The sequence below is a fragment of the Hemiscyllium ocellatum genome, chromosome 23, assembly GCF_020745735.1.
Source record: "Hemiscyllium ocellatum isolate sHemOce1 chromosome 23, sHemOce1.pat.X.cur, whole genome shotgun sequence".
Classification (NCBI taxonomy): domain Eukaryota; kingdom Metazoa; phylum Chordata; class Chondrichthyes; order Orectolobiformes; family Hemiscylliidae; genus Hemiscyllium; species Hemiscyllium ocellatum.
The window spans coordinates 37,678,832-37,701,974 of NC_083423.1; the positions used below are offsets into that span (position 1 = coordinate 37,678,832).

The following is a 23,143-nucleotide window of genomic DNA, read 5'->3' on the forward strand; positions in this document are numbered from 1 at the left end:
AAATATTATTAGCTAATTCAAAAAATGGAAAATACATTATCCAAAGATATTTAAAACATTTAACCTCATGCTTTTCCCAATAAGTAGACTGTAAACCTGTTTATGGTAGAAGCTATGTCACCTTCAAGGTAAACTCAAAAAGAAGAAACAAGTGAATGAATACGAGACGCTAGTGTATTATGTTGTGTTGTGTGACTGGCAAGAAACCAGTGCCCGTTAGGTTGACTTACTGAATGAAATAAACGCATGGAGCTTGCAAGCCACCATTTACTTGTGCACAATACACTAGCTGTGGCTAACCAGATTGGAGGAATCAGTTGCCTTATTGGAAGTGATTCTTATGAGCCAGGTCTTCCCATATTGGCCCAGATTAACAACTCCAATCAAAAGCCTCAGTTAGGGAGATCAATCGGGGCGGCACGGTGGCACAGTGGTTAGCACTGCTGCCTCACAGCGCCAGAGACCCGGGTTCAATTCCCGACTCAGGCGACTGACTGTGTGGAGTTTGCATGTTCTCCCCGTGTCTGCGTGGGTTTCCTCCGGGTGCTCCGGTTTCCTCCCACAGTCACAAAGATGTGCGGGTCAGGTGAATTGGCCATGCTAAATTGCCCATAGTGTTAGGTAGGGGTAAATATAGGGGTATGGGTGGGTTTCGCTTCGGCGGGTCGGTGTGGACTTGTTGGGCCGAAGGGCCTGTTTCCACACTAAGTCTAATCTAATCTAAAAAAAAAATCTAACCCGGTTCCTATCACTATACTGCAGATATTCAGCAAAGTACCTCACTAAAAAGGCTAAAATGTATGATAAGAGGTTAGAGATGGTATATTGGCATAGATAGAGAATTAACTACAGTTTAAAAAAAAAGTTCTTTTTCAGGTTGGCAACCTGTGAGCAGTGGGGCTCCACAAGGATCTGTGCTGGAATTATAACTATTATTGACTGGGAGGCAGCGAGCAAGTGTACTGTTACTAAACTTGCAGACAAGAACAGGTAGAAAGGCAGGTGGTGAGGCAGATACAAAACAGTTGAGGGCGAGGTTAAGTGAATGGGCAAAAATTTGGCAAATGGAGCATAATGTGGCAAACTGTATATTTTGGAATAGAGAACAATTACAACAATCTTGAGGATACTTATGCACAAAACTAAGCTAGCTCAAGTAGCACAGCAGGTAATCAAGAAGGCCTTTATTTCAAGGACATTGGAGTAGAAGAGTACCGAAGACTTACTGCAATTATACGAGGTGCTGATGAAACCTCATTTAGCGTAGTGTATGCAGTTTTGGTCCCACTTATCTATGTTACTTCATTGGAGGCAGTTTAGAGAAGGTTCATAAGAATGATCCATGGTTTGGACAGTATGAGTAAGGATTAAACATGCTGAGAGTCTTCTGCTTGGAATCAAGGAATGAGAGGCAATCTCAGTGAAACATATTAGAATTAAGGGTTTGAAAGGGTAAATTCTGAAAGGATGCTTCCCCTTATGGGGAGTCTGAGAATTAACGAGCGCCAATTTAAGAGAGAGATGAAAGGAAGAATTTCTTGAGTGTTGCATGTGCTTGGAACTTTGATGACAGCACAAAACAAAGAACTTAAGATAACTGCAATATTTGCTATTGCCTATGGTCCAAGAACCCAACTAACTAATCATGGATCTACGTTAACACCTCATTATTCAAGAGCACTCAAAGGATTCAATTGTATATTTATCAGCATTTTGTACTGAACAGTTAACTGTGGTGTCCACTCCCTGTATTTATTGTACATTCCTACCTCCTTGCTTTGAGGCTCAGATGTGTGCTTTAAAGCTTCTTCTAGTGGTTTATCAGGAGAGAAATCTAGAACGCAAGGAACCATGGATGGAGGCATATCCTCTTCAGAAGAGTCAGATGAGCAAAGACCCTCTGGCTTTTTCGACATCTGTTCACTACCAAGGCAAAATAGTTAATGCCAATAGGCTGTAAAACGACTTGTGAACATTGAATTTGTACCCTATCCTGAGCCATAATTCATAACAGCTGAAAGCATGCACTTAGTCACTAGGTGATTAGCAACAAACATCCAAAGTCAAGACTTATTTTATAAGACTTTTGAAGTCAGAAAGCTTGTTGTATTGCTTAAGGAGTGTTAGAGAAATTAAATTACTGTACTTATACATTACAAAACAAAAACATTTATATTCAAAGTGTATTACAATGTGGCAGAACTGATCTTTGTGAAATAATTATGTTCATATAAAATTGCACTATTAACTTAGTAATGGAGGGAATTTAGTCCTTCACCAATACCCATTAAAGAAAAATTTGATGTGTTCTTGGAAAGTTTGAGGTACTTCCCCCCCATTAATTAAATTATGCTTGAATTTTCTAAGATTCGCAAACTTTTTTTTTAAAATAACTGAAATTTTTTAAGCAATGGATGAATTATCTGAATTTTTCTAAAATTTAAGCTCAAATAAAATCTTCCCCTCTCACCTTGTTAGAATGATGTCACTGGCTGACATACTGCGGTTTCGTGTAGTTGTGGCTTTGTGAGATGACAGAGGTCTTGGTTGTGTTCGTGGAGTGAACGTTGGAATACCTGACCTACGGCGATTTAATGGTGTGGGTAAAGCAGATAAACGTTTTGTTGCAGATGTTACGGATGCCAGCTTGTTTGAGATAGGTGTTTGTAGCATTCCTCGAATAGGTGGTTTATTTGGAGTACAAAACTCTGTACCACTGCGAGATTAAAGCAATATTAGTAGCTTTAAACAAAAAGATATATCTTAGAAAGATTAATTGTATGTTTGGATAAAAACATTTCTATAACCTTACTTCAAGACTTTGAAATATAGGATGAAACAGCCACACTGTGCATTATCAAGAGATCATCAGAAGAGCTTACTGTAAAAATGTGGTTAGACTTAGAGTTTAAGTTTAAGTAGAGTCTTTAAATAGGATAAGAGAGATACTGAGGTTCAGGCACAAGATTTAGCAGCTTAAGGTTCAAGTCCAGTTGCTGAGACAAATGGGAGTATGAGGCAGAATCTACTGTTTGCCAAAAGTGGTGAGAAGGAAGAGTGTGGGATGGGAAGAGGAAGAGACTGAGAAAAACAAGGGTAATAGCACTAAAATGAAAAAGCAAGTGTTGAAAACAAGGCAAATGACTGAAAATAAAACTCAGCAAAAAAAAAGGATCAGCACCGCTTGGCATATAAAACGTAGTGTTATAGATATCTTAGGTAGTGAATGACAAACAATGTTGAAGTAGAATGTAACAGGTCATTAGATATAGGAATGGAAAACAATTTAGCAGCTGAGCTAAGGTAAGAGTGCAAACCCTGACAAATTCACTTGGAGATGATGCAGAAGCTTCAAAAGGACAGCAGGGGTTGAATGTGGGCATTTTTAAGAGGATGGTGTTGACTGTTTTGAAAGCTAGTATCAAATGGTGTAGAAGTGATTTTCAATGGCAACTTTCAGAGGACAGGAAATAAAATAAGGCCTAATGAAAAATAAGGTCAAATGTAAGTCAGGTTGGAGCAGGGGGTTTTTGTTCTCCTTGTACAGAGATGGAGACCTAATGCAATACAGCAAATCAATGGCAACCCAAAAGCATGTTTCCAAGGGCAACACCCACATTCCGAGTGTAGATTGAAAATAGCATATTGATGGAGAAAAGGAATGCCATATGCGGAAATTAGACGATTCCCCTCCCACTCAACACAGTAGTAAAATAAAAACTAAAAAGATGGAAAATTAATGGTCAAAGGTTCAACTAAAATTTTAAATTGCAGCTACAAGTGATTTGGATAAATTCCTCTTTTCCCATCCTCATCCCAGTGAATGCAGGAGGAAGTGGGAGGAATAGTTTATGGAACGTATGCAGCTGTTCAGCAGTACATGATAACCTGGTCAGCGATAGATGTATACAGACGTGAGAGGCTACCAAAGACATGAGGACAGAGTTCAAACTATTATGCTTTTACTAGTTATTTGAACCACTATTAGAAAAGGGGCACAAAGCAATTTTTGGGCACCGTTTACCATTGAGGAATATGTTCACGTACCAGTTTTGTTCATTTAAGACTACTTTATTAAGAAAGGGTTGTAAAGCCGATAGAGGGGTAATTGGCTCAAAGGAAAATGGTAACAAAAAAAAAGGAAAGCTTGATTGCTTTCCAAGAAATTGATGCTGAAAAGCATGAACATGTGCAATACCACTGCAGCAATCACTCAATAGTGCTCGCCAAAAGATTGTATTTAATAAGTTTTTTTTAAAATAGTTGGACAGGGTGGAACATCTACAACTATATAGACTGATAATATCCTGTTTTGACACTCTACTGTAATTAGCAAATTCTGGTTACCTCTCAACTGCACTGCAGGACAACAGCTTCCTTGGTTGTGTTGCTTTTGACCTTGCTGTTCCAGGTGAAGGTGCTTAAATCACAGTTAATAAAGATGATTAATCTTTCCAAAACATGTCAAATAATCCCTTTTGTACCAGAGATAAAATGAAATATTATTGAATAACCACTGTTGGATAGAGGAGAAATGGTACACTGAGAATGATAAAATCCCTACAATGCAAATGAAGGCCATGAGGCCCAACCAGTCTGCACCAATCCTCCAAAGAGCATGCCACCCAGACCCAGCTTTCCCATCCTATCCTCGAAACACCAAATATACCAGAGCTACCTCACCTACACATTCCCTTACACTACTGGCAATTTAGCATGGCCAATTCACCTAATCTGCGCATCTTTGGATTGTGGGAGGAAACCCGAATACCTGGCAGAATAGATCCACAGGATCCCTACACTGTGGAAACAGGCCCTTCGGCCCAAGAAGTCCACACTGACTGTCTGGAGTTATCCACTTAGACCTATTCCTCTACCCTCCTATCCTACATTTACCCTTGAATAATGCACATCGCCTACCTAACTTGTCCATCTTTGGATTGTGGGAGGAAACCCATGCAGACAAAGGGAGAAAGTGCAAACTTCACACAGATAGTCACCTGAGGTTGGAATCAAACCAGCCTCTGGCACTGTGAGGCAGCAGTGCTAACCACTGAGCCACCGTGCCACCCCAATTGGCAGAAACCCATACAGATACTGGGAGAACACGCAAACTCCAAACAGACAGTCCCAAGACTGGAATTAAACTTGGTTTCCTGGTGCTGTGAGGCAGCAGTGCTAAGTCACTGAGCCACTGTGCAACCCAAAATAACCCTACTTTGGTTTCTAAACATCAACTTAATCCACCATTTCCACTTCAATATGTTAATCTAGATTAGAGCACAGTTGTCTGCTCTATACAGTCCAGTTCTGCACAACCTAACTGGCTTTTAACTGCCAATGTCGTCACCTTGCTAAACCTCTCCATTTTAAGAAGCTCCTTAAAATGATATTCTTGGTCAAACGTTTAGTGACCTGTCCTAATGTGGTCCTATATGGCATAGTGTCAGACTCTGATTGTTAATTGCTCCTGAGATATATTAGAACTTGATTACCACCATTCCTTCATTGTCAATGGATCTAATTCCTGGAATGGCCTCTTACAGAGCTGTGGGCGTTCCAACTCAGCACTACTGGAATGACTCAAGGAGGCTCACCAGCACCTTAAGGGGAATTAGAAATAGGAAATATTGCTGGCCCAGTCAGTAATGCCCACATCTGGAGAATTATTATTATTCTGGGCACCACTCAGGCATATCGGGGAAGAAAACCTACAACTGCTGATGGTTAACTTTGCAAATTTTTCAGTGATACACAAAAGGGTAGACAGGAAAATCCGGTACCTGGACTGGAGGCTGCACACCTTTTTAAATGGATGCATTTTACTTTGTAAGATAAAAGGTCCAGTACCAGCAAACATTTCCTTTTCAAAACAAAAAAAAACAAACAAACAAAACTGTGGGTGCTGAAAATCTGAAACGAAACCAGAAATGGCTAGAGAAATGTAGGTTTGGCAGCATCGGAGGAGATCTCTTGAAACCAAAATGTAAACAAGTCCTCTCATTTAGATGTTGTACACTAATAGTGTAACCTTGAATTTAACTGTACAAATCTACTTCCCTCCTATTGTAATGTAAAAATGGAACATAATTGTTAATCTTTACTGGAAAGATGCAATTGAATGCTAAAGGAACAGTTAAGAGAACCAGGCAAAATAGAATAGTTCTCTCAAAATAGAGTAGTGATCAATTATAACCCCACACCCACCATTTGAACTTTTCCATTGTAGATAACACAAAATAATTTGAATATCAATAAATGATAATCATTTCATATTCTTGATAGTTCAATTGGCAATTAGTAGGCCCAAGTTCCATGAAAATTTACAAAAGAAAAAACCCTAGACCCACGTTTAAGTTGTGAAATACTAATACTTACCGCTGGATCTTTTCACAGCTTGGCTATTAACAGAAGCTTTGGTCTTTGGGCACCGATCTCTCCCTAGTGTATTTACTGTTTGGTTTGACTTGACTTTAGTATCAACATTTGTGTCAGTTGAGCTAATTCTTTGTAAACCTTTATTAGGAAGACTCTGCATCCCTGTTCCTTTCTGACTCATCATTCCAGGAGCAGTTACTTTACAAGTATTTGCTGGTGTTAGTGATTTTCTTGGAACATCTGTTGAGCACCTAGAACTAGATGACTTGGTCTTTGGGCTGGCAATTCTGCTGCTGTTTTTCAAGGTTTGTAGGTTTGATGCATTTGAGCGCATGGTTAGGGGCACTGTTGAAAGATAAAATCAAAATATTTAAAACAAAGAAAACTAGTTTATCTTGATTTGAAAGCAAGATTATGTTCAGCAAATAATAATGCCAAAGCAGAATTTCAGATGCACTTAACCAAAAAAGGCCTTTATGTTCGTACTAGATGCTGCATTTTAAATAGTGTCATTTTACAAACATAACTACGTCTGCTATTTCAGCTCTCTAACTCCAGATTGAAATTTAGATGATCAAGGAACTATGGTTGGACCTAAAGTGAGTTTCAACTGTACATTACAGAAGGACATGCATTTTGGTGTAAATTGCACTTTCAACTCAAAAAACTTTTCAACTCAGTTTCATTTGTACCATACCAGCTTTCTGAAATATATTGCTATAATTAGCAACTTCCAGCACAAAAGGGGGCCATTCAATTCACCAGTTCCACATCTGGAAACAAGAAGCCATACAATTTAATTATGCTTTCCATCTCTTGGTCTGTGTAACTGCTAATCAGAGTTGTAATTCAATGCTAGTACTCCTGCTCAAAAATGTGAAGGAATTGACCATGGTCTCGAGCACCTGACCAATCCAAAGCACTTTTGGAAATGGTGAGAATTGCAAGTCAAAAATTGAATTCCCATTGTAAACACAAGAGTGGCAAAGACGTATTTTGAGTGCAGGATAACATGAACATATTCCAGTTCAGGACAAAGCTAGTGAAAATCATTGAGAAAGAGTATATTTAGGATGTTGAGTAGGTCCTATTTCCTTGAATGGGATAATGTGGCATTTCATGGAAGTAAACAAGGCTCCTCAATTTCATTGCTCAACGAGAGAGAAAGTGGCATATACTTAAAAAGTATCAGACATGAAAACCAAAAGTCATATGCCACAATATGAGTTACAAAATATTAAGATTTAAAGTCTGACTTGCCTCTGCCACCACTATTGGAATTGTGGAGATGAGAATGAAGACCGGACGACAAAGAGGTACGGTTGAGAGTCCTTGCTGCAGAACCAGTACGATGCTTGGTCATCGAATTTGAAGTTTTAAACCCAGATACATTTGGTTCACTGACCTATAAGGAAATCAAAAAAAAGTTTCTTTTTCAAATTCTAACAGCACAACAAAAGATGCCTAAAGCATTTGTTCAAAATTTCACATATTTCTGCTGATCTGCTTAATCTCCTTAAAAGCCTGTACAACACCCACATGTGAAGTTCAATAAGATAACTGCAGGTGATATATATTGAGGTTGAGAGATCTAGCAGGCCAGGTAATATTAGCAAGGTGCAAGTCTAGTTGGAGGACAGGGACAAAGCAGTGTTACAGCACAAAATCAATAAATCACTAAAAATTGCATCACTGTTTTGAAGGCCATAACACTATAGTAGTAGGAAGGCTCATTTGTTAGAGGGATAGAATGGAAAGAGATATTGTGCTAAAATGTGAATCATTTACACACAGTTTACACACATGCAGGATATTAGGAAAGGAAATGGGGTCAATACAGAGTATTATGGAGATTTACAGATGATACTAGAAATACATGGATATATAGAAGAGGAATAGATTAACAGGCTGGATCTCTAAAGAGAACATAGGGATGATATAGTTGATCTTTTAAAAAATATTTTGATACAGAGAATTAATGTTTTGTTTTGTGGAAACAGCATAACTGGAGGCCATCAATACAAGGGAGAGTCACAAAAGAAATCTACTTCAATAACATTTCTTCTGCATTCCTGAAGAGTGGCAAATGGTGAGGATTTTCTACCACAGGCGGGAGCATTTGAAGTATAATAGTTTAATTTAAATAAGGAAACTGGATAAACAAGGGAAAAAAAAGTGAAAAATAATAGATTTAGTTGGGAAAAAAAAATGGTTCTCGTGGACCACTGACTTCTAATTCAAAACTGTTCATCATTTTTATGCTAACATTTCCTCTGGAAAACAAAAATATTTCCCAGGGCTTTCAACCATTTCTAGACTGTTTAATATTCTTCACAACTATAATGCAAATACATGCCCTCCATAGTTTAGAAACTATCACTCTGGCACAATATTACTATAACACCTAAAGCTACAAGAATTTATTATTTTGTTAGCATAACTAAATGCAGTTTTAATTGACAAGTTAACTGTTTGGTTCCATTTAGTTTCAGACAGACAGTTTGGCTGATTTGTCATAGCATTGCCCTGAGCAATGAACCCACAAATGGCTGTCACCTATTATTTTACGGATTAGAAACAGAGGCAGAGAGTTCTTTCTACCTGCAAAGAACACGGCCCTGTTTATTAATATTGATTTTCCAGGGGGTCTTCACTGCTCCTCAGAGATATGGGTGTAGTGCAGCTTACGGCACTCTTGGCCCTTCTGACGTTATTTCAGGGTTTTGCCAGAGTAAGGAAAAAAAAGTCCAACTTTATCTGTTATCACTCTTGATCTTCACAATAGCAGGGAATGGAAAATTCACAGCCATTCTGACTCACCTAATAACTAAAAAAGGTCATAGACTTAAGATTTTAAATTCATCCAGGCTATCTCCTTACAGTAGCAATTCAACTCTGAAAATTCAAACTCAACTTCACCTCATGCAACGTATTCAATGGCTGCCATGAAGAAAAAAGTGAAACACTACAGCAGAAGCTACATGACTACATTAAGGCAGCCAGTATACTATGAACAAACAGTTCTCCAAACCAGATTAAAAATTTTGAATGTTCCTAACTATCGAAGCTATAAAATTAAAATAAATACAGTTCACTCATACACATTACAAATCAAAATAAAAATACTATTTTTCAAATCAACCATAAATTTCATCGGTATTGAAATTAGGAGAGTGCCACCTTTGGATCTGTACATCAACTATTTCAGGTAATTGGCTAGAGCAAGTCATTTTATAAAAAGTCTATTTTTTAAACATGAAGACCACTGATTGAACTAACTTTCCATATAGATGGATTTATATTCATTATATGGAGTATTCTTTCTTAGTTGAGGTTGCATTCCTGAAAACCACAAATAAAGCATTGATGGAATCAATATTGAAACTGGATTAAGTTTCATCGAACCACCTTAAACAAAATCATTATTCTTGCACCTAAGATGAAATACAGTATATGTACTTTAAATTCTAACCAAAAGTTTGACAAGTAATAAAAAGGAAACAATATTCTACTTACAGTATCTCACTTTTGTGGACTATCCAAGTAGAACATAAGGAGGAAAAAAATTAGGAAGAAAGATTTGGTACTGCTCAGCAGCTGTGCTCATCGACCAAGTGGTATATATATGTGCAAAAACAACATGGACACAAATTCCAGCACAATTTGTTCTCGAATAACTGACTCTAGCTGTTATCCCATACCTGGTGTGCAGCCAGTGATCCATCCTTACGGCCAAGAGCATTAGAATGGGGAGGAGAATCACACTCATTGGAAGTATTAGCAACAGCATCTGGGAGGTTGCCCAATGAAGTATTGTTCAATTGTTTCATTCCGCAGATTGTCAACCTAGTTCCTGACTTAGGCTGGATGAGGATAGAAATATAAAAATCAGTATAATTTTTTTTAAAAATTCCTTGGCGGGATGTGGGCAATACTTACTATGTAAACATTTATTGCCCAGACAGTAGTTAAGAAGTACACTGTAGTGATTCTGGAGTCATATGCCAGAACAGGCAAGGATAGTAAATTTTCTTCTTTGAAGGACATTAGGTAAGTTTACACAAATATCAACATTGATTACATGGTCACCATTATAGGCCCTACCAGCTCTTTCTCCTAGTTTTATTAAAGTTATATTTCACCATCTGCTTTGGTGAGATTGAACCCCTGTCTTCAGAATACTTGCTTGCATTTCTAGATTGCTGGTCCAGTGACATTACCACAACACCTCCCTCCCTGACCAAATCAGTACTACTGGATTTTACATTTTATAAAGATTCAAGGTCAATGCATCGATCTTGTAAGCAAAATAAAGAAATATTTACTGTAGTATTGGCATTCCTAGCTTGCAAATCCTTTCCCAACAAAAGCTAAAGAAATAGATGGCGCAACAGCCATTTTGCACGGGGGGGGGAAGAAAGAAAAAGGGAAAGACAAAAAACAAAAGAAAAGGCAAGAAAAGGAAAGAAGCAGATTTTTTAAAAAAAACACCAGGACTTCCCAAAAAAGTAGTGTATAGGGGGGCATCAAGTCAAGTGGTACACTGAAGTTTTGGTGATACCTAGGCAGGAATGACAGAGTCCCCTCATCCTGCTCACATGGGCTTTCCTCAAACTCCACAACTCACTCAGGGGTCATGATAATTTTAAGCCTCAAAAACAGGGTCATAGCCCATGCATAAAGAGACAAAGTCAGTTGTATTTTATATGATTGTGCAAAACATGACAATAGTTGGATGTTTAGAAGTGGTCCAGTGGATAAAGCTCATTCAGCATGCAATCCTATAGCAACTGAAAGCATTGAAAAAAAAAATGTATTTGTATCGTTTACGAATAACAGCAATAACAGACTTGGACTCAAAAGTCCAATTAGAAAACTAAACCTTTCAAAGGAAAGCAAAGTATCATCAACCCACATAATCATCCAAATACTCAAACCAACAATCACAAAATGAATTACTTTTCTCCAAGGATCTTTAACTTCTAGGGAAGTGCAAGCAACATTTACAATATACCAAATGTTTGGATAAATATGTCCAAATAAGTGTTCTTCTACATTGGGTGAACAAAGAGTGGAATTTGTCTTAGAGGATTTCTAGTGCCTATGTACAAATTCATTTACACAGATATTTCTTTTACCCAACTAAGGTCATACGTAGTATCGCAGAAGATAATAGTGGCAGTACTACAGATTCAGCAGATACTGCCTGGTACGGAAAAGAAACACTTGAATATTTAAGCTATTTTAGATCAGAACCTAAAAATACAAGATAATAGGAGGTGTAAAACTGTAAAGACAATTGGGAGGATTTGCCTGCATTTTGCTAGGCAAGATACAGTTCAGGATTAAAAAAAAAGACAATTATTTAAATTTCCTTAAAACAAGCATTATACAATTTAATGCCATTCAATGAAGACTTAGCAATCCCAAATACCAGTGGCTTTATTGGCATCACAGAAGGGGTCTAATTATTACAGCTCAATTTTTTGAATAATGTTAGTATTGAATGTTAGGTCCCCTATTTTTAAAACTAAAAAGGGATGGGTGAAAGAAGGAGCAAGTTATTTGGATCTCAGTGAATGCTTTCAACCAACTTTTTGGAGACAGAACCAAAAATAAAAGCCAGTGGAAAGTAAGTAACAACAGGGAGCCTTGGAGGAAAGAGTGTTGTTTATGCAGTAGAATCATAAATATGAACATCAGACCTTGCTCTTGCTGTCAAATTATAACAAAAGACTTACTAAAACAGCACAAAATCTTGTGTCAAGCTGATTACACTTACTGAAAACCTTAGACGTTAACACAAATCCAACAGTTATTTAACAGGCCTCAAGTATTGGTTTAAACGGAGTTCTTTTATGAAATAGAAAACTGCTCACCTTTTCTGATACATCATATTTTGTTGGTTCACATTTTGCTTGTTCGACTGACGGATCTTCCCTTGAAGTATTGTTCTCAGTCCAAGCCACATTATTACTGACTAATGATGGATTTCCAGAGTTTTGTTGGGGCTGCATTGAAGAGCTGGATACCGGAATACCAACTTTCATTGGTGGTTTTAAAGGAAAATGAGGTTGAGCATTTTGGGAATTAACCTGCAGACGTTTCTGGATTGCAGGTGGAAGTAACCTCAATGGACTATCTTGAACTACAAAAGTTTCTCTTCTTGAACAACTTGGGCTGCTAATACCTTTTAGAAGGGTTAGTTTTAATTTAGATTCCTCTATAAATTGCTCCACCATTTTATTGTGAGTCATTTGATTTCCCATTTTCTTAGATCTTCCTTCCATATGGTTTTCAAAGCGTTGTGCTAATAAGTTGGCTTCTTTGGATACTTCAAAAAACAGGTCTGTGTTTGAAGGGCTCCAATTCTCAGCCTCTGTGGCCTTTGAACATTTATCTTCCTTGCAATTTAATTCGATTCCAATAGCAACACATTTTTCCACATGCCGAACTGGCCCAAGAAAAACTTCATCATCATCATCACTTTTTCCACTAGAAAACAAAAAACCTATTAACTTATAGTTCATATACTTGAAATGTGAACATTAAAAGTTCCTCAAGTTGAGCACACCGTACAAAGTAAAACTTCTCGAACTCATCACTGCTCAAGGTCAGATACCAACTGCCCAAACCTGCTCCTGATGTAACCAATGCTGTAGAATCAGTTCAAGACAGTGGCTTTGAACAACACACCATTTCCTGTCCTTCCCAGAGAAAGAGTGTCTGTTCATTTTGTACCTGCACAAGCACAATGCAATATATTTGCAGATTTTGGTGCAAACGTACATTAATTTTAATAATCTCTGCTTTCTGTTCCCAATTTATGATTACACTCAGGCCAAAAATGTACAAATTGTGCTCTTTATTAAAGTAGTAACATCATATGTAGGTGTTTAGATTAACAAGCATGGGCAGGCTATTTTGGTTTAAGGAGAATGTGATGGAGCCATGGCAGCTCATAATCCTGTTCTTGTAAAATAAGCTATACACAGATGCATTTTCCATCAGGTAGAATCTGACATTTCTGTAGAAAATTGATTGAAATCAGTGTCACCACTGAATGTTTCTTCAGTTTTATCACTTTTTTTTAAAAAACACAAATATTGGAGGTCTAAAGTCTATTTATAACTAATTAAAGGGAAGTGTACCTTTTGCTGCTTTCCTGATAGCTTAAACTGGTTATCACATTAGATGAAAAATTTACAGGTCAGGCAGCACAAAGTCAAAATAGGTGGAAAATTCTTAATCCCACTTTTCTTCCCTTCCCCATCCCATTCCAGAGATACTGTCTTACATGCTGAATGGTGCAAATTCTTTTATTACTTTCATTTTTGTTTCCAGTTTGAATAATTGCCTGGTAACATTAAACTCTTCAGGAGACATGGATGACCTGCTTAAAACATGGGAGCAGGACTTGGGGCTAGAAATCTCTGAGGATATGTGGAATGACATTTGGGAAAATGCTAGAAGAATTGCTATCTGTAACAGAACTCAGGCTATCCAACTAAAGATACTTCATAGGGCCCATATAGCTCCGGCTCGACTGGCAAAATTTAAGGCAGGAGCATCTCCAATGTGTCCTAAATGCAAAATAGAGGTGGGTACTCTTGTACATTGTCTGTGGACTGGTCAGAAAATCCGCAGCTACTGGACTAAAGTGGCAAATACCCTGACAGAAATTTTAGGAACGGAAATTAGGGTGGACCCTGTATCTCTCCTTTTGGGCTTTTCGAACCTCTCATCTCTAGATATGCATGGGAAGAGACTATTTTCTATTCTCTCTTTCTGTGCAAAGAAAAATATTTTGGTGAACTGGGTGGCTGAGGGCCCCCCTGGACTTTCAAATTGGCACAGAATAATTATGGAATATATCCCCCTCGACTTCCTCACAAATATGGTGCACCGAAAGACTGAATTATTTTATAAAATATGGCAGCCCTTTTTGAATTATATAAATGCAGATATTTCGGCTATCCTAACAAGGGCTTTTATTTAGTGAAGATTTCAGACCGGGCTGCTCCGGGGCCCCTTGGGAGAGGAATCCTGCTCGAATACGGGTTTTATTATATTTGATGTTTATACATTCCGAGCATGTAAGAGACTTAGGTATACACTCTGGTTAGTTATAGGTTAGATTAGTAGAAAGTTGAGGTTTTTTTTCTTTCTTTTTTCGTTTCTTTTTTTTTCTTTTTTTTGTTTTCTTTCTTTCTTTTTTCTTTGTTAAATTATGACTATTGTATATATGATTTAATTGTACATCAATGTTTGTATTTGAGAGTTTTGTTTATTTTTGTAAATTTGCAAAAATGTTAAATTTCAATAAAAATATCTACAAAAAAAACATTAAACTCTGAAAATTTATCTCCAGACTTCATCTTCCTTTATATATAAAAAAAGCTCACTCGTTTCAGTTTGATCAGAAGAGGTGACTTTCTGTGTTATCTTGTACCATCTTAGTTGCCCTAAAGTGCCATTTATCAAGGACAGCATTATGGCTAACAACATTGTACTCGCAATCTATTCCAACACTGCATTTTATCCTCCTGCAAGACAAAGCCTCAACCTTAGCAAAAAGATACGCAGTGAACTAATGATCAGCTTATTACATAAAGTACATTTCACACACATTTTGATTCCTTGGTCCAAAAATAATTTAATACTTAGATTAGATTTGGCCATGTTTTGGCAAAAGAAAGTATCTTTTTTAAAATCTACACATATGGCAGCTAATGAAAATTTGTTATTTGCAACCATTGAAACCTTTAATTTCACAAAATTTATTTGGTTTGAAAGTTTCCACATGCAACCATCTTTTGGTTGAAATTGCTTTTTAAAACCAGTTGCATACATCAGTCTTAAAATGTCTTCCAACTGAACTCAACATATATTTAATGCAACCGGAATACAACTTTTATTTTTCTGCCACAGCAATAAAAAGCATTAGAAAAGCAAACAAAACAAATTATTTTTCCAGCAAGTTTTGTTTCTGGTTTCCAGCTTCCAGCATCAGCATTTCTTTGTGTTTTAAATTTGAGAGAAAAGCAAAAGCTTTTACCTTGCAGGCGATAACAGAATGTCAAGGTCAGAATTCTCTTCAGATAAAAGATTGAAATCTGAGAATACAAAATTACATGTTGCTAAACTGAATTAATTGAACAGAAATACATAGAATACTAAGAAATTAAGTGTAAAAAATGCTTGCAACTTTAACTTTGAATTTGCCCATTAAAAGAGCAGTGTCTGAATAAATATCCTCTTTCACTATATTTCTTTGTCTCTCCTCTTCAAATATATTATCTCATTTCTCAGGTCTAAAATGCCACTCACCACGTTCCTGTCCAAATTATCTATCAATTGTCTCCTGCAGTCTGTCTTCCTGCTTTCTTGCTCACTAAATCAACTATACAACAAATTCTGTATTATTTGAAAAAATTCTTAAATCATATACCCTAGATTTCAGCCTAAATTCATTGATGCACACCACAAAACGCAAAGCACCTCTTACCAAGCCTCAAGAGACAGGAAAATTATGTGGCAAGTAACTCACCTTCTGACAGATGGTAGACAGGCTTTGGGCAATGACACAAATGACAGTGTGATGCAATACTTTTGACTTGCCTAGATGAGTACAGCTCCAATACCACTCAGGCAACTTAATACCATCCAGGACAAAGCAGTACATACATTCAGACAGGGTGGAAAACAATGATCAAAATCTCCTTATTCTCCATTGATCCCCTTAGTAACTTGGGGTACATTTCATACTAGCTGGACGAGTTAAGTTAAAGATGTTAAACCCTTTAGTATTCCCCCTACTGTTTATGACATCAAACATTTCAGAGTCAATTTCCTCAGCTACAATTTTCCACTAGCCCTTGTACTCATTAAGACAACATATTCATTAAGGTACAGTTCCAATATTTAAAAAGACATTTGGACAGGGGCATGAATAGGAAAGATTTATAGGAATATGAGCCAAATACAGGCAAATGGGACCAGTTTAGAGGGAGAAACTTGGTCAGCATGGACCAGTTGGAACGAAAGGACTATTTCCATGCTGTTTGTCTCCATCATTATTTTACGTATAAAAGAAAAATGCCCAGATTTTCCACCCTTATACCCAAGTCACATTTTTAGCCTTCAGTTAACACCACCATTTCCATGGTTAATTCTTTTGCCTTTTGTGCATTCATAGAAACAGTAGTGTCTGTTTAAATTACACCATATTGTGTTTTGGGTGAAATTGAGCTGGCAATGGCAATCTTGACATAGTTCTATTAATTTGTACCAAAAGTTTTACAACCTTCAGTCAGCCAATTTCTGAATCTCAAATGTATCCCAAAATTCTTTCAGCAATGTCAGATATTAGTTTAGTGACCAAAATAGAAATTGCTGGAAACGTTTAGCAGGTCTGGCAACATCTGTGGACATAAATCTGAGTTAATGTTTCAGGTTAAGTGATTCTTCCTCAGAATTCAGTTACTGTATGCAATGACCAGTGAGTTTCCAGGTGTCCATGTCCATTATGCCACTTCTGAATATGCCCAGCAATTTCTTTGTAACAGTTGCTATCGACTCTTCAAGTACTGTGGAAGACAGATTACCTGAAAGGATTTACTAAGTCTAAGTCTACGTGACTATCTGGTCAGGTCCACGCCCCCCTACAACCCACAGGAATTGCAAACCTGCACCCACACCTCCTCCCTCACCTCCATCCAAGGACCTAAAGGAGCCTTCCACATCCAAAGTTTTACCAGCACATCCACCAATAATTATTTATTGTATCCGTTGCTCCCGATGCAGTCTCCTCTACACTGGGGAGACTGGACGCTTCATAGCAGAGCGCTTTAGGGAACATCTCCGGGACACCCGCACCAATCAACCACACTGCCCTGTGGCCCAACATTTCAACTCCTCCTCCCACCCTGGGCCTCCTTCACTGCCACTCCCTCACTATCAGATGCCTGGAGGAAAAACGCCTCATCTTCTGCCTCGGAACACTTCAACCCCAGGGCATCAATGTGGACTTCAACAATTTCCTCATTTCCCCTTCCACACCTCACCTCAGTTCCAAACTTCCAGCTCAGCACTGTCCCCCATGACTTATCCTACCTGCCTATTCTCTTTTCCACCTGTCCACTCCACCCTCTCCCCCCCCCCCCCCCACTGACCCATCACCTTCATCCCCTTCCCCACTCACTTGTTGTACTCTGTGCTACTTTCTCCCCACCCCCACCCTCCTCTCACTTATCTCTCCACCCTTCAGGCTCTCTGCCTGTATTCCTGAAGGGCTTTTGTCCGAAATGTCGATTTTACTGCTCCCCTCCTGCCTGAACTGCTGTGCTCTTCCAGCACCACTAATCCAGAATGTTAGCTTAAGAACAGAATTGATAAAATCAAAGTAATTTTTTGCAACGATTACCAGTTCATGGAGATTATAATGAACATTTAGGAAAGGAACAATTCAGGATATGTACTAAACTGCACTCATTCACTGTTGCACACATTAGTATGATTCAACTTTACTGTTATTATAATTTTGGAAGAAAATAGTTTCTCAATTATATATTTTACCTTCACTTCTTCAGTCTCTACACACACATTTTCTACATGGCCTCATGTTTGGTGAATAGCCTCTCATTTTACAAACAATAACAGAATGAAGGATCATTAAAGTGCTGGAGGCCTGGCCTCTAGAAACTCTACTTTGCCTCTCACACTTTCCAAAACGTGCCCTAGAAATTTTCAGCATCCACTTGAACAAAAGGACAATTAAGATTGAATGCCTCATCTGAAGGATCTGCTCCAGGTGATGGACCAAAATCCAACTTACAGGGTTAAGTAACAAGAATGCTACCAATTGAGCATGGAGAGTTTGAATGGAATTAACACAGACTGATTGATACATTAAATCCTACCATTCTATTCAACTATAACCCCTCTTACTACCTTTTGAGACACTTGCAAATAAATTGCAACAAGTGAAACACAAGTTAATTCATTTCAAACCTGGTGCACATAGAAGGGGTCCAAATGCTTGAATTACTATACAACAACTAAAATGACAAACATTTGACTACCTTTGTTAGTTTGCTCATCCATTTCTTGAATTGACCTTCACACCTGTTGGAACACACATAAATACAAGAGAGTAAAATTCAAAAAAAGTTTTAGGAAATCAGCAGCAGACACAATGGGAATTTAATCTCACTGCTCAAAGTCAGTACCCCACACGGTCTCATCACCCTCAGCCCCCACTGCCCACTGCCCCCTCCATCCCTCCATGTCTGTCTCTCTCACAATCTTCACCTCAGCCCCCACTGCCCCCTCCATGTCTCCGTCTCCGTCTCCGTCCTCCCCCCCCCCCCCTTACAACCCCCTCTCCAATCACTCAGCAGCTGGGCCGAGGACTCAACGAAGTCTTTCCCCTCCTGGACCTTGCTTGTCCTCACCTCAGCCTCTCCGCAACCTCTACCACGCCAATGGACAGACCGTTCACTAACGACACTCTCCCCTTTCACAGAGATTTGAAATTGACCCGGCCCTCAGCGAGATGGCCTCCCATTGGTCCATTTGAACGAAGCTGTTATGCCTAGGTCTGTCGCGCCTGCGCGTCTCCAGCAATGCATTCTGGGGACTGTAGTCCATAGCTCTGATTTTACAACTCCACTGTGGGATGGAGGTGTTGCTAGAGCTTCTGCAGCCTTTTATGTTTCAGAGTTCCAGTATCTGCAATTCTTCGGTTTACTTTCTGTTTTTATTTCATATTTCCAACAATTTTATTCACTCTTGGGATGTGGATGTCACTGGCTGGCAAGCATTTATTGCACATCCCATATTGTCTTCTTGAACTGCCACAGTCCACATGTTAGACTTTGACCCAGGTGATATATTTCCAGGATGGCAAGGAACCTGCAGCTGATGGTGTTTCCATCTAACTATTGCCCTTGTCCTTCTAGGTGGAAGTGGTTGTCAGTTTGGAATGTGCGAGCTTTGTTTTTTTTAGATTAGATTACTTACAGTGTGGAAACAGGCCCTTCGGCCCAACCGAAGTCCACACCGACCCGCCGAAGCGCAACCCACCCATACCCCTACATTTACCCCTTCACCTAACACTACGGGCAATTTAGCATGGCCAATTCACCTGACCCGCACATCTTTGGACTATGGGAGGAAACCAGAGCACCTGGAGGAAACCCACGCAGACACGGGGAGAACGTCCAAACTCACACAGTCAGTCGCCTGAGGCGGGAATTGAACCCGGGTCTCTGGCGCTGTGAGGCAGCAGTGCTAACCACTGTGCCACCGTGCCACCCACGGTGTTGATAGTATACTTGCTGAACGTCAGGGGTGAAGAGAGTGGATGCTTGTGGATGTGATGCCAGTCAAGCAGGCTGCATTGACCTGGATAGTGTTATTTTCTTGATGGGGAGAAAATTCAAAAGTCTGAAGTGCAAAGAGACTTGGGAATTCTAGTCACAAATTCTCTCAAGGTAAACTTGTAGGTAGAGTCGGTAGTTGGGATAGCAAATGTAATATGGCATTTATTTTGAGAGGAATTTGAATATAAATGCAGGAATGTACTTTTGAAGCTCTATAAGGCTCTCGTCAGACCATGTTTGGAGTATTGTGAGCAGTTTTGGGCCCCATATATCAGGAAGGATGTACGTGGTCTAGAGTGTGTTAAGATGAGGTTCACAAGAATGGTTCCAGGAATGAAAGGTTTAACATATGAGGAATATTTGAGGACTCTGAGTCAATACTCAGAGTGGAGTTTTGAAGGATGAGGGGGGATCTAATTGAAACACAGAATACTTACTGGCCTGGACAAAGTAGATGTTGGGAAGATGTTTCCATTGGTAGGAGATATTAAGATCCATGTGCACAACTTTAGAGTAAAGGGAAAACCTTTTAGAATGGTGATAAGGAAAAACTTCTTTAGTCAGTGAGTGGTGAATCTAAGGAATTCATTGCCAGTGAAGGCTGTGGAGGCCAGGTCATTGAGTATATTTAAGACTGAGATAGATAGGTTCTTGAGTATCAAGGATTATGTGGAGAAAGCAGGAGAATGGGATTGAGAAACTTATCAGCCATTGTTGAATGGCAGAGCAGACTCAATGGACTGAATGGTCTAAATTATGCTCCTATGTCTTATGGGCCAAGTTTCTTGAGTGTTGTTAGACCTGCACCCATCGAGGCGAGTGGAGAGTATTCATCATACTCCTGACTTGTGCATTGTAAATCTGGATAGACTTTGGAGATTCTGGTTGAGAGTTACACTGCAGTATTCATAGTCTCAAACCTGCTCTTGTAGTCAGTATGTTTATCTAGTGAGTCCAGTTCCGTTTCTAGTCAACGGTACTCCCAAGGATATTGATAATGGGGTTTCAATTATGATAAGATCATTGAATACCAAGGTTAGATTGTCTCTTAATGGAGATGGTCATTGCCTGACATTTGTCTGGCGTAAATGGGGTGGCATGGTGGCTCACTGGTTAGCATTGCCACCTTACAGCATCTGCGATCCATGTTCAATTCTACCTTCAGGTGACTGCTAGTGTAGAGTTTGCATATTCTCCCTGCGTGGGTTTCTTACTGGTGCACGGGTTTCTTCCCACATTCCAAAGCTGTTCAGGTTAGGTGAGTTGGCTATGCTAAATTGCCCAGAGTCCAGGGATACGCAGGCTAAGTGGGCTAGCTATGGGAAATGTAGGGTTACAGGAATGGGTTGGATCTTTGTGGAATGCTCTTTGAAGGGTTGGTATGCACTCAATGGGCCGAATGGCCTGCTTCTATACTGTAGGAATTCTATAAAATGTTACTTGCCACTTGTCAGCTGAAGCTTGGATATTACATTTGAACATGAATTGCTTCAGTACCTAATGAGTCACAAATACTACTGGACATTGGGCAATCATCAGCAAACATCCCTATTTTTGACCTAATGATGGAGACAAAATCATTGAAGCAGCTGAAGATGTTTGGATCTACCCTAAGGATCTCATGCAAAGATATCCTTCAGATAACTGACCTTTAACAACCATAAACATCTTCCTATGCGTAGTTGCAACTCCAACCAGAGGAGAGTTTGCACTCCCACCGCCGTACTCACTGATTTCAGTTTTCTTCGGGCTTCTTGATACCACATCAGTCAAATTCAGCCCAAACGCCAAGGGCTGTCACTCTCACCTCACCTGTGGAATACAACTTTTTCATCCATGTTTCAACCAAGGCTGTAATGAGGTCAGGAGCTGAGTGTCCCTGATGGAATCCAAACTGAGTCTCACTGAGCAGGTACTGCTTCATAGCACTGTTGATGACATCTTCCATCATTTTACTGATGATCAAGAGAGATTGATAATTGGGGTGATAATTGTCTTACATGACATATCTGGGCAACTTTCCACATTATCGAGCATTGGAGCCGTACTGGAAGAGTTCAGCTAGGGAAGCAGCAAGTTCTGGAGCACAAGTCTTCAGTACTATTGCTGAAAAGTTATAGTGTTAAAGGGACCAGGGCAACAGATTCATAGTGGGAAGCAGAGTTGTGGTGAGCAGGATATTTTTCTGTTTGAGAAAAACTTAGTCATATTCGACCGGCTCCCCTCTGGTAGCATAGTGCAAAGAACTGTTATGTTCCACTGACAATACTCACATCTTCTTTTCACAACTCATATCCTTTGTTGTCAGCCTGCATGCAAGACACCCAGTATTGGACAAATAACTAATTCCCTCAAGTTTTTCTTAACTGATTCTGCCTCCACAGATGCAGCCAGACCTGCTGAGTATTTCCAGTGTTTGTTAGAGGTGGTCATTGCCATCTATCAGTCCAAGACTGAATGTAGTCTGAGTCCAGCTTCATTCTGGGAAACTGAATAGAACTGCACATTATAGTTATCACAGAAAAAAAATCTCCACCATCATAATGATAAAAATAAAACTCATCAACTGAGCAACTGAAAATGATACCCTGAAAAACTGACCTTTAGAACTCATGCAACAGCCTGGAGTTGTGATGAATAGCCTCCAACCACCACAATTACTTTCCATTGAACTAAATATTATGCAAACCAGGGAGGTTTTCCTCCTGATTCCAATTCATGATGTAAGGTGTGGGATTTATATATTAATATCATTTATTTTAGAATTTGGATTTTGAAATAGTGGCATGTGTTCTGGTCTGTTTGAATTAAAGGGTTTAATAATTAATTTGTTAGTATTTGTGAAGCTATGACTTCCTGCTATGATATGCTTTTCCAAAATGCAGCATCTCGCGTTGATCTAAATTAAATTCCATCTGCCACTTCTCAGCTCTTTGGCCCAATCAACAGCAGATCATGATGGAAAAGGACAGACTGGATCTAAAAGTTGAAGTTTTAAATTGGAGGAAAGCTAATTTTGACAGTATGAGGCAAGAACTTTCAAAAGCTTATTGGGGGCAGATGTTCGCAGGTAAAGGGGTGGCAGGAAAATGTGCAGCCTTCAGAAATGCAATGAGAGTCCAGAGACAGCATATTCCTGATCAAGATCCTGTTGTATTCTGAAGTAACCTTCTTCATTATCCACTGCAATTCCAATTTTGGTGTCATCTGCAAACTTACTAACTGTACCGCAAATGTTCACATCCAAATCATTTATATAAATGACAAAAAAATAGCAGATCCAGCCCCTATCCTTGTGGCACTTCACTGGTCACAGGCCTCCGTCCGAAAAGAAACTGTCCACTACCACCATTTCCTTCTACCTTTGAGCCAGTTCTGTA

General features: G+C 39.0%; 1 protein-coding gene across 1 annotated transcript in view; it reads right to left on the bottom strand.

Annotated features, from left to right (window-relative positions):
• The window catches only part of gtse1 (G-2 and S-phase expressed 1), a 22,604-nt gene extending 3,708 nt beyond the window's left edge, over positions 1-18,896 (bottom strand). The window contains exons 1-10 of the mRNA XM_060842871.1: positions 18,834-18,896; positions 18,462-18,504; positions 15,437-15,494; positions 12,258-12,873; positions 10,080-10,241; positions 7,639-7,783; positions 6,379-6,723; positions 4,348-4,420; positions 2,471-2,716; positions 1,770-1,923 (exon numbers count right to left, since the gene is read on the bottom strand). Of these exons, the coding sequence (XP_060698854.1) occupies positions 1,770-1,923; positions 2,471-2,716; positions 4,348-4,420; positions 6,379-6,723; positions 7,639-7,783; positions 10,080-10,241; positions 12,258-12,873; positions 15,437-15,494; positions 18,462-18,483 (1,821 nt within the window). The 5' untranslated portion in view covers positions 18,484-18,504; positions 18,834-18,896. The remainder of the gene's footprint in view (positions 1-1,769; positions 1,924-2,470; positions 2,717-4,347; positions 4,421-6,378; positions 6,724-7,638; positions 7,784-10,079; positions 10,242-12,257; positions 12,874-15,436; positions 15,495-18,461; positions 18,505-18,833) is intronic.
• Positions 18,897-23,143: the final 4,247 nt, after the last annotated feature.